The following is a 12,500-nucleotide window of genomic DNA, read 5'->3' as shown; positions in this document are numbered from 1 at the left end:
TGACTGTTTTACCTGTGGGGCCATTAGCCAGCATTCTTAAAAATGAGATAATAAGAAACACTATTATAATCAGCCTGAAAGTCCCGCCATGGAGGGCTCAGTATGAGCAAAGCTATACACGAAGGTTCCGTTCACACTGCTTTCTTTCAGCACATTGCAGGAAAGGGGTTAGGTCATGGATTCGATGTCACGTGTCTGGGCATCAAGCCAGACATTCGGCATCTGACCCCATCACTGCAGCCAGCCAGCTCCCTCAGCAAATCATCTGGGATCAATGCACGTTTTTCTGGGGAATCCGACATGAAGGATAAGCCCCTGGAGATGCTCCCAGATGTTGCTCCAGAGAGCATCAGCCAGGAGACAGGAATTTGCTGAAGTCCAAACTGCACAGTGGAATCAAGGCACCCATCGTGCCGAAGCTGTATAAGTAAGCTTCCACAAACTGTAGAAAGCGTGGCCCTTCCCAGGTCAGTGCTGAATGTGCTCAAGGGGAAAGGCCACCACGGGCATCTTTCCCCCACAGAGCAGGCAGAAAGGAAATCGGCAAACCCTGCGCTAACAGCACCAGCAGATGTCCCTACTCAATACCTAAGGGCCTTAGTGCTTACCCTCTGTCCACACCCAAAGTCATTTCCTTCTACAAGGTAGATGGTTAACGCCTGCTTTGGAGGTAGCAAACGTGCAATGGTGTCTAAGATCTCCTTATCTCTTAGAACCATTGCTCACTTACTTCCCTAGCACCCCTCATTAACGAGCTACCCCAAAACAGCCTCAAGGATGGCAATATAAAATCATTGCCATTGGGGAATCATGCTAGTTAGAAAGCATACGATCATTGGAAGAAATTCTATTAGAAACTCAGAACCAAGTCCAAAACCGTGCTGCCTTCGTTCTACCTCCTTGTCACATTCTCTGCCGGAACTATCAGTAGACTCCCGTCCCCAGCCTCGTGGACATCTGTGGCTAACTGTGTCACGTGAATCCCATGGTTAAGAAATACGAGCTCTGTTGCTTTTTTACATGTTTGTACACTCTGTCTCCTAACGGTGCCATTTTTTCCTGATAACTCTACCTGTTTGGATCTGAGGCTCCATTCTGCCCTTCAGTCCAAATAATCCCTACTATTCATGAATTACTCCTTTGTTCCACCCCCCGCCACAGCCTGTGCTACACACCTTCTCGCACCTGGCATCCCTGGTCCCCAACTGACCCCTCGAATTCACATTTGAATCTACCAGGCTCACAAGCCTGCCCATGTCACTGTGTGTGTAGATACCTTCCTTAGCATAGGCAGAGTGAGGGGCCCTCCCCGACCTTGCCCGTATTCATAATCTCAGCAGGACCCGCTCTGACCTCATTTTATCTCCCTCCAGGTCTTAAAGGGGAATTTGTATTTATGATCATCAATGCTGATATCAATTTGACAGGATTTAGAAATTTTCACCTTGGAAACATATCTCTGAGTTTACCTTTAAGGCTGTTTCCAGAGAGTTCTATCTATAGAAAATCTATTATTAATGTGGGTGGCACCATCCCATGGGCAGAGGTTCCAGACCGAACTAAAGAGGAGAAACCAAACTGAACACCAGCATTCATCTCTCTCTGCTTCCTGCCTGTGGATTCCGTATGACTAGGTGTCTCGCTCCCCTGCTGCCGTGTTTCCTCTTCTGTGATGTATTACACCCTCAAACTTAGAGCAGAAATGAGTCCTTTCTTTCTTGCTTCTTGTCAGGGGTTTCATCACCACAATGAGAAGTAACAAATACAGTAGTTCTTTTTTTTATGTATACAATATTCTGTCTATGTGTGTGCCTGCAGGCCAGAAGAGGGCACCAGATCTCATTACAGATGGTTGTGAGCCACATGTGGTTGCTGGGAATTGAACTCAGTACCTTTGGAAGAGCAGGCAATGCTCTTAACCTCTGAGCCATCACAAATACAGTATTTCAAAAAAAAATTTTTACTCCTAATTTGTGATCTATTTTCCCAACTAAGTGGTTCTGTATCTTTCTACCCACCTATGCATGGTTCCTCCCTTTAACCTAGGTTGATCCACACAGCTCTAAGAGACTGGCCTATGTTCTCCTCTATGTCACAAGTAAGAAAACTAATGCTCAGAGCAGTTTGACACATTTCTCTAAGAACACAGAGTTACAGGAGCAGAAGCAGAGTTGTGTCCCGACTCTGCCAGCCCCTAAGAGCCGACACATCACATACAGCCCAGCAGAAACACAGCTGCCCGGAGAGACTATGCAGAAAAAGGAGAGAGAAGGTTCACGCGGCTATGGTCTAAAGAGATTATTGAGGTGAATCATAACTTTATGGGTCCACAATCATCATTTGATAGTCAACAATTTCTCAGCATTAAGTTTGATCTGAAGTTCAATCAGCTGCATAAACACATCTTTATGTAAACATATTATCAATAGAAAAACACAGGATTACATAAATAGGACATGCCTACTGTAAGCCGTTTGGAAAGTTCCCAGTGTGCGTCTATTTTCAGTGAAGTTGTGCTTAAGAAGTCACATCTATCTATGTGATTTGGGGGTGGGCATCAGAAAAAAAAAACACATATAATTAGATTAAACATTCTATAGCCAGTCTCATGTATATTCAAAACTGAAGGGATATATTTAACTTGTGTCAATTTTCTTCTACTGGCAAGAACAATTCTGTTTTTAAAAGTCCATAAAATCATGTGCACCCTTCCACACGTTAACGTACGCATGCAATTATTCTAGCAACACATCCACTAGGTTTCCTAATACAGCCCCTCTCTCCAACACATCTGTCGTCGTTACTCAAAGCTCTGAATGGCCTTCCTACCCCACCCGCTTCCAAAAAGTTCAGGAACCACAAGCCCCTCAGCCACAGCTTTGAGGCAGCTCACTGCTGTACCCCCACAGGCTTGTCCAGTGCCCATAGATCTGGCTTCTAGTGGTAAAAACCCACACACATTTATTGTGTCATTTCCATAGATAACAAAGGCAGCTCACCATGTCTCCATGCCCCATCTTTCTTTCCCTTCACGGTCAACTTGCTCACCTAAGCTGCTGCACTTGCTGACTCAACCCCTCCTGTTCTCCCTCCTTGGCAGTGAGGTTGTCTCTAGCCACACCACCAGCAAATGCTGGCCAGGGTCCGCTACAGAAATCCACCCTGGCAGTCAGCCACTGCCCTGCCCCTGCTGGGGTCTGCAGCTGCTGCTGGACCAGCACAAGACCTGCAGTGACAGTGGGTGTCACTTCTCTAAGTATGTCACTCCACCATGCAGCGCTGCTGGCTACCTCCTTGAGACCTCTCCTCTTCAAACTCCTCCCAGCAACCTCTCTGGACCGAGTTATGTGAAGCAGAACAAATCCAAAGCCCCGGCTGCAAGTTCTCTCTTCTTCATCTTTCCTTTATCCTTAAACTATTTTGTTTTCTTCACAGCTTTTTATTTTATTGTTTTTGTTTTTTTTTTTTTTCAAGACAGGGTCTCACTCTGTAGCCCTGGCTGTTCTGGAACTTGCTCTGTAGACCAGGCTGGCCTCAGTCCCACAGAGATCCACCTGCCTCTGCCTCTCCAGTGCTGGGATTAAAGGCGAGCACCATGACCCCCAGTTCTTCATGGCTTTTGTCACTGACCAACACTAATGTGCATGTTTCCCCAGTCTGCTTCCTTGATTATCTTGTGTTTTCTACTCCACATGTAAACACCAGAAAGTACAACAGACGGGGTCCCTTGTCTCCTGTCTCCACTGATCCCTTGGAAAATGGAAGACTGTTCAGAACAATGTTCAAATCAATGTCCAATAAACAAATACTGATTACATAAATCATATTGCGATACATGCTTCAAATTGTGCAGAGCTCAGACCTCTGGGGTTTGAAAAGTGAGCCTTTCAAAAAGAATACTCTTAGACATTCTAGAACAATCATGATTTGGTAGCAGTTTTGGAATTTGAGAGAGGTACTTTACCGTTCTGATGTCACTCGGATTTGTTCCTCAAAACTACAGTTCAGCCCTTTCGTCTTCTCATGGAAATATTTTTCCACACACTGTTCCTCAAAATCAAAAAGCTTTTTCAAGTCCTCCTCGGTGAGATAGAGCTCTGTGGAGAAAAGCATGTCACATATAAAGGACCGCTCCTGGGGAGCTGACACACAGTGTGCCATTTACAGACGTGGATTGTGTCCTTAGTGGTTCATGTGCCAGGCAGAAGCTTGGTCCACTGGTGACGCTGAAATGGTGGGGACACTGGGCGATAACCAGATCATGGGGACCGTCTCAGGAATGGAAGGATGGGCTGGTCACATCAGCCAGCCTCGCCCAGATCTTCTGCTTTCCTGCCTCACATCCCTCCATGCAGGGCTCCCCATGCTCCTTCTGGCTCCATCCTCACCCCACCTCCCCTTATCTACCCCATACACTTGCACTACAGGAACCCATCTACTACATTATGATGTGACTAGAAGATGGAGCTACAGGTGCTGATGAGCTATAGAGCTGTAGAATTAGTATTTGAGAGTTTTTGTTTTAAATTGTTTGATCGTGTGTTTTTAATGAAACAGTCTTACTATGTAGCTCAGGCTAATGTCAAACCCACAGACACCCTTTCCTCCACCTCCCAAGTCCAGGTTTACAGGTGTGTGTCACAGTACCCAGCATGGTCTTCTAGGTTTTTTTTTTAATATTGCAAATGTTCAAAAGCAAAAGCAAACTTATGTGCAAGAGTATTTGCAGCTAAACCTTGGCTATTCAAAGATCTTTTCTTTCCTAAGCACCTAGTCTCGGGTATTGTGTGATATCCATGTCATAAGCGTGAAGGCCTTTTCTTCCACTTGTACTGAAAACAAGAAGCGGTAGCTTCTGTGACGGACATCACTAGCTGTTCCGCTGCGTTCTGAGAAAAGCGGAATGTGCAAACACCTATGAATACTACACCACGCCCTCTTCCTTCTTCTTTGAAAATGACCAACATGTGGACAGACTGATGCTTGAGTTTCAATATTTTCATAACTCGCAATGTTCTCGTGTGTTAGACAAAGTTCTCTATATTCACATACAGCAGGAGAAAGAATGCCATTGTCCTTTTTCTCCATCAACTGCTCTGGCTACTAAGATGACAGTAAGTAATCTACAGTTGGAAATCGACGTTATGGAGGGCAGAGTCTGCGGGCGCTGCTACAGCCTCTGGGAGAAAGTCTTGCCTTGTCAGGCCGTGCACGGATGGACAAAGTCCCCCTCCTGAGAACTACCAGCCATGGTCAGTCAGCACAGCACCCCTTCCCTGAAGTAATTAACTCATTAAAGGACCACTCACCCTGTGGTGCTGAGGCCCCGTCCTTTCTCCAACCTAGGCAGGCTGGCTTATATGCTGCCTTGGTTTTCAGGGAATGAGGTCAGAAATCACCTTTAAATGTGTTCCTAAAACTTGGGAAATACCAAGAGGCTGAGATGTTCCTAAGAGGATAAAACTGGAAAGTTCTTTCGTGTCTTAAGTCAGAAGAAAAATATTACCTTTCTCCATAATTTATTTATAATGCAACAGGTTACTTATTTTCCAATTACATGAGCATTAAGGTATTAGTTTCAAATTGAAAATGTGTTTAGTTATTAAAAATGTGCTCACAACTAAAGCACACATTATTTTGTGACTTATATGGTGTAGAAGAATCCTTTAGACATAAAAAATTGACCATTTCCCACAGTCCCCATCTCTGATGTCCTATAACTATGAAGTTTTTCAGGCCCAGGATAGACACCAGCAGCAAATCCCCTACTCTTCCCCTCCTCCCCCCACATACACCAGCAGCGAATCCCCTACCCCAACTTCCCTCCCCACACATATTCCTCAAACTCCCAAGAGCAAGTCCAGCAACAGGCACACCTTAGTGTATGCAGTACCTAAAATTATCCACGAGGTGGCACTCCTAGCCCATAAAGTCAGCTTGCTCTTCATGTTCTAGTGTTCTGAGTGAACTTGCCTTGAAGCAAAAACTGAGTCAGACACTCAAGCAGTACACAGATGTACATACACTCAAAATACCTACACATATAACAAATAAATAAATAAATAAATAAATAAATAAATAAATAAATAAATAAATAAAATGATTAAAAAAAAAGAGTCTTCTGTGGAAACCACCCTATAAGCCCAAGAAAGGTTCCTCTACAGGAATTGGTCAATCCTAAATAGCGCTAGAATCTTTCCTGGGGTCTCACACTGCCCTGGGGTCATTGTAGCTACCCAGGGAGAGCCATGTTCAGCTCTCTACCAGAAACTGAAATTTCAAAACATGTGCTGCTAGCTTAAATTCAGTTGTGCCTTTATATCTGCCTGTTTGCTCATTATTTTGGTGTTTTGAGACAGTGTGAGGATGGCAAAAAAAAAAAGAATAAAAGGTTTGTGAGCGTGCAACAACTAACATCCAACTCAAATTCATGAATCCAGTGTGTGTGACAGTGTTCACTGTATCATCAGGTGTGTATGACAGTGTTCACTGTATCATCAGGTGTGTGTGGCAGTGTTCACTGTATCATCAGGTGTGTGTGACAGTGTTCACTGTATCATCAGGTGTGTATGACAGTGTTCACTGTATCATCAGGTGTGTGTGGCAGAGTTCAGGTACTGTATCACTAGGCTTTATTGTGGCCTTTGCTCTAATACTGGACAGAATCTGTCAGCACAGCAGACAGTTCCAGCGAACACTGCTGAAAACACCCCAGTTGCACACAACTGCAGGTGAGGAACACAGTGAACAGTAATGTAAGGACAAATTTCTCTGCTCCTATACAAACATGATTGCTTAATTATCAAAATAGCAAAAAAAAAATTGTAATTTTCTCCAGCAGAAAAATACTGAAATACTACCTTTTTGAAATGTTTTGTGTGATTTTAAAATCTGCTATCTAAGTTTCTGTCTTGAGTTTCAAAAGAATCATTAAATAAATTTTGGCTTAGGATTACATAGCTCTGAATCTACTTCTGCCTTTTGTCTGTGTATTTAGGCAAAGAGATTCTTAAAATGGGCAATTATAAAATCAAAATATCCATAAACACTGAGTAAGCTCTACACCACTAAGTATCAATAGTCAACATTAAATTGCTTATGTAAAAAGACAAGCACATCCACCTCATTCTTATGTAAGTTATTAGCTTTGCTTTTAATAAAAGGATAACCAGGGATTTTTTAATTTTAATGTGTATGGGTATTTTGCCTGCTTGTGTGTATCACATGCATGCAGTGCCTATGGAGGCCAGAAGGGGGAGGTAGATCCCTTAGAACTGGAGTTACAGACAGTTGTAAGCTGCCATGAGGTGCTGGGAATCATGCTCAAGTCTTCTAAGAACAGTCAGTTCTCTTACCCATTGCATAATCTCTACACACACCCCCAGGGTTGTTCTTAAATAAATGTGATTTGTTATTAGTAGGCACCCCTTTTATAGACCTACATTTCCATGGTCACATCCGGAAAAAAAATGCAAGCATCCCTATTTAAACAAAGCAAAACGAGAACACACTTTTCTATATCCCTGCACTTCATGTTGATGTTCTGAAAATAAGAAACCTCCTTTAGGACCCTCATTCGTTCTTGAGAGCTTAGGGAACCAGAGCTGTGATTCTGGAGAAGCTTGCTTCTCTGTTTCCCTGGATCCCAGACCTTTGGAGTCACCTTTTTACTCAAGAGGGCAATAAGAACAGGTCAGGTGATTACCCCATAAGAGATGTTCAGAGGAGTTCCCTGGTCAGCAGAGAAAGCCCAGGTTTTCTAGAAGGTGTAAAGCCTTCTCGCATTCAATCAAAGACACTGTCTCCTCTGCTTCTCTCCTTCCAAGGACCACTTAACAGAGGCAAAAACAATCCTGAGACCCCAGGCAAAGGCGAGGGTCTGCAGCCAGTGTCCCCTGAGAGCCTTCCTGCCACATCCTCATTGGAACTGTCAACACCCAGGTCTCCAGCGTTTACCTCCTCCCTCCTTGAGTTCCTGAGTCTCTTTATTTCCTCATTCCTTCTGCCCCACCAGAAACTTACTTAGGCCTACATCACCCTCTTCCTGGTCCTGTGGCCCTGGGCGACAGCAGAGACCTCGGAGGAGCAGGCACATGTGGTTCAGCAGGATGAAGGGTGGGGGCAGCCAGGGCTTCTGGTGGTAGGTCATGATGTAGCGATAGCGATTGTATTTCCAGACTTTATTCGAGATGGATTTTATATCTAAGTAAATGTTGCTGCAGGTTGGAGAAAGGGACAGAGACAACGTTTTAATATGAGACCCTGAAATGTGACAGACTCTATCTCCCAACTCTTCTGATTGGTTAGCAATCATTAGCAGGTAGCCAATAACTGTTATCCACTTATTATTTTTCTTCCATCAAATAAAATAGAATAAGCACTTTTTATAACAAAGTACATTAACTGGAACAATGAGAAAAAGCCAGACATTGAAATCAGAGATTAGAAAAATGACAGCATTTTAGGCGGGGAACAAACTGCCCCGTCTCACTCAGCCCTGTCTGTGGGGCGCTCTTTTTCCATAGCATAGCTCATTGCAAACAAGTGTGGTGTTCCTCTGCGTCATCGCCTTTATAAAAAACATCCCTCACCTGCCAGAAGCAAGACATGCAAGACTTGTTCTAACTGAAGCGTTGCAACAGAATCATATGGATGAAGAAGACATAGAAGAGAAGGATCAATTTCTCCTTAAATAAGCTTCCCAGAGCTTCCAAAGGGAACTTGATAAATTATTCACGTTAGCTTCACAGTAAAGGTAGTCTCTACTGGTGGGCACTCTGGATTTTCTCTTAAATTAAGTCAGTTTTAAAAGAAACCAATAAAAGGTTTGCTTTCTTTAAAAAAAAAAGCTGGAAAAGAGGGTTGTGCATTCTCTCTCTCTTGCTCTCATGCTCTCTTGTGTGGTTCAAGCAGAGAGATGGAGAGACGGCATGTGGTTGGTGCTCTTCACCCCTGGGCAGGCAGCTGGATCAGCAGCAGCATCTAATTGGTTCTGTATCAGTGAGCGTTTGTCCCTGTCCTATACCTGAATAAATTCTTGGGACCCTTTAACAGACTGTCCTGGTTCCACATAACATGGACATTTTTGGACTCAGCATCACCTGAGCTCATGAGACCAAGCACATCCTTGGCCTCTGTCTCAACACCATTAACCTGCAGTTCGGCAAACCCTCAAGGCTAGTCCCAATTAGGTCTTCAATTCACAGGTGACTTCAGCCTGTCCACCAGCAGGTGGTGTCATTCACAAAGTATTTCAGGGTCTTTAATAGGAAGAACTCCATCTTAAAGTGTTCCCCCAGATAAGTAAATCATCAGATCTGGGATCACAGCACTCGCTTGCTCCTCAGAGTGTTGTTGTTTGTATAGAGAGTCGGGGAAGAGAAGAAGAATAAAGGGAGGAGAGGAGGAAGAATGCAGAGGAAGGAAAAGAAGGAGGGATGAAAGGAGCAGCCGGGGTGGGGGGGAGAAGAAGACTGTGTGTTGGACTTCCCAGGGAAGCTCTTCTTTTCCCTACAGATTTTGGAAAGACTGGAAATGGGATCAGTCAATGTTGGGAAAGAGGAGAGTTCAAGAGTTTGTCACTGGGGGGGGGGGGGGTGGCAGTGGGTTGATGAGCTTGGAGTGTCAGCGAAGCTGGGCATGGAAATGGGATTTCCCAAATATACAAGAAACTGAACACAAACATGAAAAAGCACAATACAAAAAGGAAAAGGCCCAAGGTCTATGCCCAAGACTTTTTAGTGTGAAATGGAGAGGTTGAGCCAGAAAGGAAGACTAGGAAGAGGCAGCTAACTTTGAGAGAGAAGAAAGGAAGCGGAAGAGACAGGGCCATGTGGGAAGAGCACACAGAGAACCCTGAATGAGCCATCAGCTCAACCTTCATTCTACAAGACTCCACCTACACAGTGACGGCTCGGATCTCCTCTCCCGCACATCAGTTATGGCTTCACTATTTTATGGTCTAGGAGTTCAACTTCTTTTCTACCAATAATTTCATGCCCTTGCTTTAAAGCCACAGTAATATAGCATGGGACACACATAAAAAAGATCATATACTCAATATCTATTGGAACATATTCAACATAGCTGCTCCCATATTTTGGTAAACAAAATGACCACAGTTGATGAAAGTCACCTACTTGAAGCAGGCAATCAGCAGGTTCACCATGATGATGTACTGAACAAAGAGGTAGACAGCTTGCAGGAACGGAGTCAGGAAAGAACCCGGAGGGCAAGAAGGGTCACTTGAACAAACTAAAAACAAAGAATTCGAGAGTGGGGTAAGACGAATCACAGCCCTGGGGCCCTCTGCAAATAGTTGGCCCCTCAACTCCACAGAATGCCACACACTTTAAGCATTGGAAAGAGTCTTGTGGATACTTTCCAGATTGATTTTTCTCTCAGTATCTACAGGGGTTCTGATTCTGCATGAGGGCAAACCCCAAATGTACCATCTATTTCTGAAGCATAGACTTCTCCATACATCATCCAATATGGCTCGAAAACAATATCTCGAGCCAGACGCCATGAAGGAGGCTCATTTGGTGAGAGGATGGCTTTGCGCGCCACGCCAAAGCTCAGCAGGACAATGGCCATCATGATCACAATGTAGAACATGTTTGCTGCCTGCAAAACAGCACAGCACAACCAGAATTTACCACACATCAAGCCCTCAAGGTTGTCATTTCACCCCTAGAGATCGCTACACAGTCTAGCCAGCGGCTAAAACCCTCTGTCTGAAAATAACTGGCTAAGTTATTTTCTTATCCCTACACAGTATGTGTTTTAGGTCAGTGACATCTGTGAAGTCACATGATGTGCAGAAATTACAAATAAAGATCCCGTAGAAGCAGCCATCAAATATCAACTGGTTTTGGCTGGCTAGCCCCCAACTTTTTAAATCAAAGACTTAGTTAGAAAATATTTTAAAAGGATAAGACATATTAAAACTATTACAATAACTGTTCCCAGAATTATCTCCCAGCACCCCTAGGACCATGTAATACCTTGGCATTGATTACCCCAGTTTCCCTCCATCTTGTAAAATACATCAACTCAACCCACTTGCTCAGTGTGGCAGACCCGGAAGTCACCAACATTTCCACTTTCTCCACATTTCTTATCTTACTCAGTAGTGACAAAAGATCCAAGTAGCCAAGAGTCTAGAGAGTGACACCAGTGGCTTTGCCCGAGCTTTTACACAGTGTTGAACTGTCGCTGACAAAGGAGACCCTGGAAGGGGTGAGGTGGCATGGCTATGCCACCCGAAGATGAAATTCTGTATCCTGGAGTCAGCACTTGGAAAACCCATCAAAGCTGGCTTCGGGGAGAAGAGACCTTGTACCACATCACTGAGACTTTTCTAGCAAATGTGGCCTTAGCAAAATCAAAGGATGTGTTTATGGTCGAAGAGAAAAGTGGTGAAGAAGAAACTCTGAAGGCTGGGCTGGGTCTCAGCAGTACAGTGTCTGCCTCTCATGCATGAGGACCTAGGTTCAATCCCCACTCCAACCAAAAGGAACAAGATGAGGAGAAGAGGAGGAAGCTCAGAGGGGGAGAGAGATGGAAGCAGAAGCAATGAGATCCATCTGGAGGCTCTTCAGGGCCTTCTCCCTCTGCCTTCCTTTATTTCTGTGTTCCCCTGACCCTCCAAAATAATGCCTTCCTTGTATTCTAGAAGCAAATGCAATACAATCTTGATACTTTATACCTAGGCAGTAGATCTTTGGGTACTTTCAAATTTCCAGATGGCAAAACCTGGCACATTGTTCAGCAAGCTCAGTGCATAGACTAGAGCCAAGCCACCTACTTTGGGAGCTTGGATCCCCCACATATGCTCATGAGGGATTTACTTAATGTCCATTTCCTTGCATAAAAAATAGATAATACTACTTATTTCATTAAGTTGCTACAAACATAGTGAGTTAATACATACACAATACCTGGCACCGTGTGTGTGTGGTACATAGTGGTACTACTTAGGAGTAAGAGAGTGCGTGACTAAAGAATGAATGGGCACTTTCAGAGAAACAGTCGCGGTGGTGGCCTTGCACAAATCAAAGACTAATGTGACTCAATCTCATATTGGCAATCCGCACAAAGGGCTAAAATAAGTGTTCCTATTAACTCCCCAAGGCGCTCTCCAGGCCCATTTTATATACAAGTTTATGGTTAGCCAGATATGAGTCGGTATGTCTCTTGGAACAATTCAAACATTTAACTAGTGAGCTAGGGAGATGGCTCAGGGTTAAAATGCTTGCTGGACCTGAGAGGGGATTCCCAGAAGGCATATAAAAGCCAGGCATAATATGGATCCTGGGACTTCACTAGCCAGCCAGTCTGAACGAAAGAGTGAGCTTCAAGTTCGTTAAGTAGTGTCTGTTTCAAAAGCTAAGATGAGCGCTATGGTGGTTTGAATGAGAATATCATTATTATTAATAGGCTCATAGATCTGAATGTTTGGTCCCCAGTTGATGGAACTGTTTGGGAAGGATTAAGAG

At 44.1% G+C, this 12,500-nt stretch overlaps 1 protein-coding gene across 1 annotated transcript in view; it reads right to left on the bottom strand.

The window, feature by feature from the left end:
- Trpm6 (transient receptor potential cation channel subfamily M member 6) overlaps positions 1-12,500 on the bottom strand; it is a 112,802-nt gene that overhangs the window by 53,879 nt on the left and 46,423 nt on the right. The window contains exons 22-25 of the mRNA XM_042054454.1: positions 10,452-10,626; positions 10,140-10,254; positions 8,023-8,216; positions 3,965-4,097 (exon numbers count right to left, since the gene is read on the bottom strand). Of these exons, the coding sequence (XP_041910388.1) occupies positions 3,965-4,097; positions 8,023-8,216; positions 10,140-10,254; positions 10,452-10,626 (617 nt within the window). The remainder of the gene's footprint in view (positions 1-3,964; positions 4,098-8,022; positions 8,217-10,139; positions 10,255-10,451; positions 10,627-12,500) is intronic.

Source organism: Arvicola amphibius, chromosome 1 (genome assembly GCF_903992535.2).
Source record: "Arvicola amphibius chromosome 1, mArvAmp1.2, whole genome shotgun sequence".
Classification (NCBI taxonomy): Eukaryota; Metazoa; Chordata; class Mammalia; order Rodentia; family Cricetidae; genus Arvicola; species Arvicola amphibius.
Note: the sequence above shows the minus strand (reverse complement) of the source record. Positions and strands in the feature narration are given on the sequence as shown.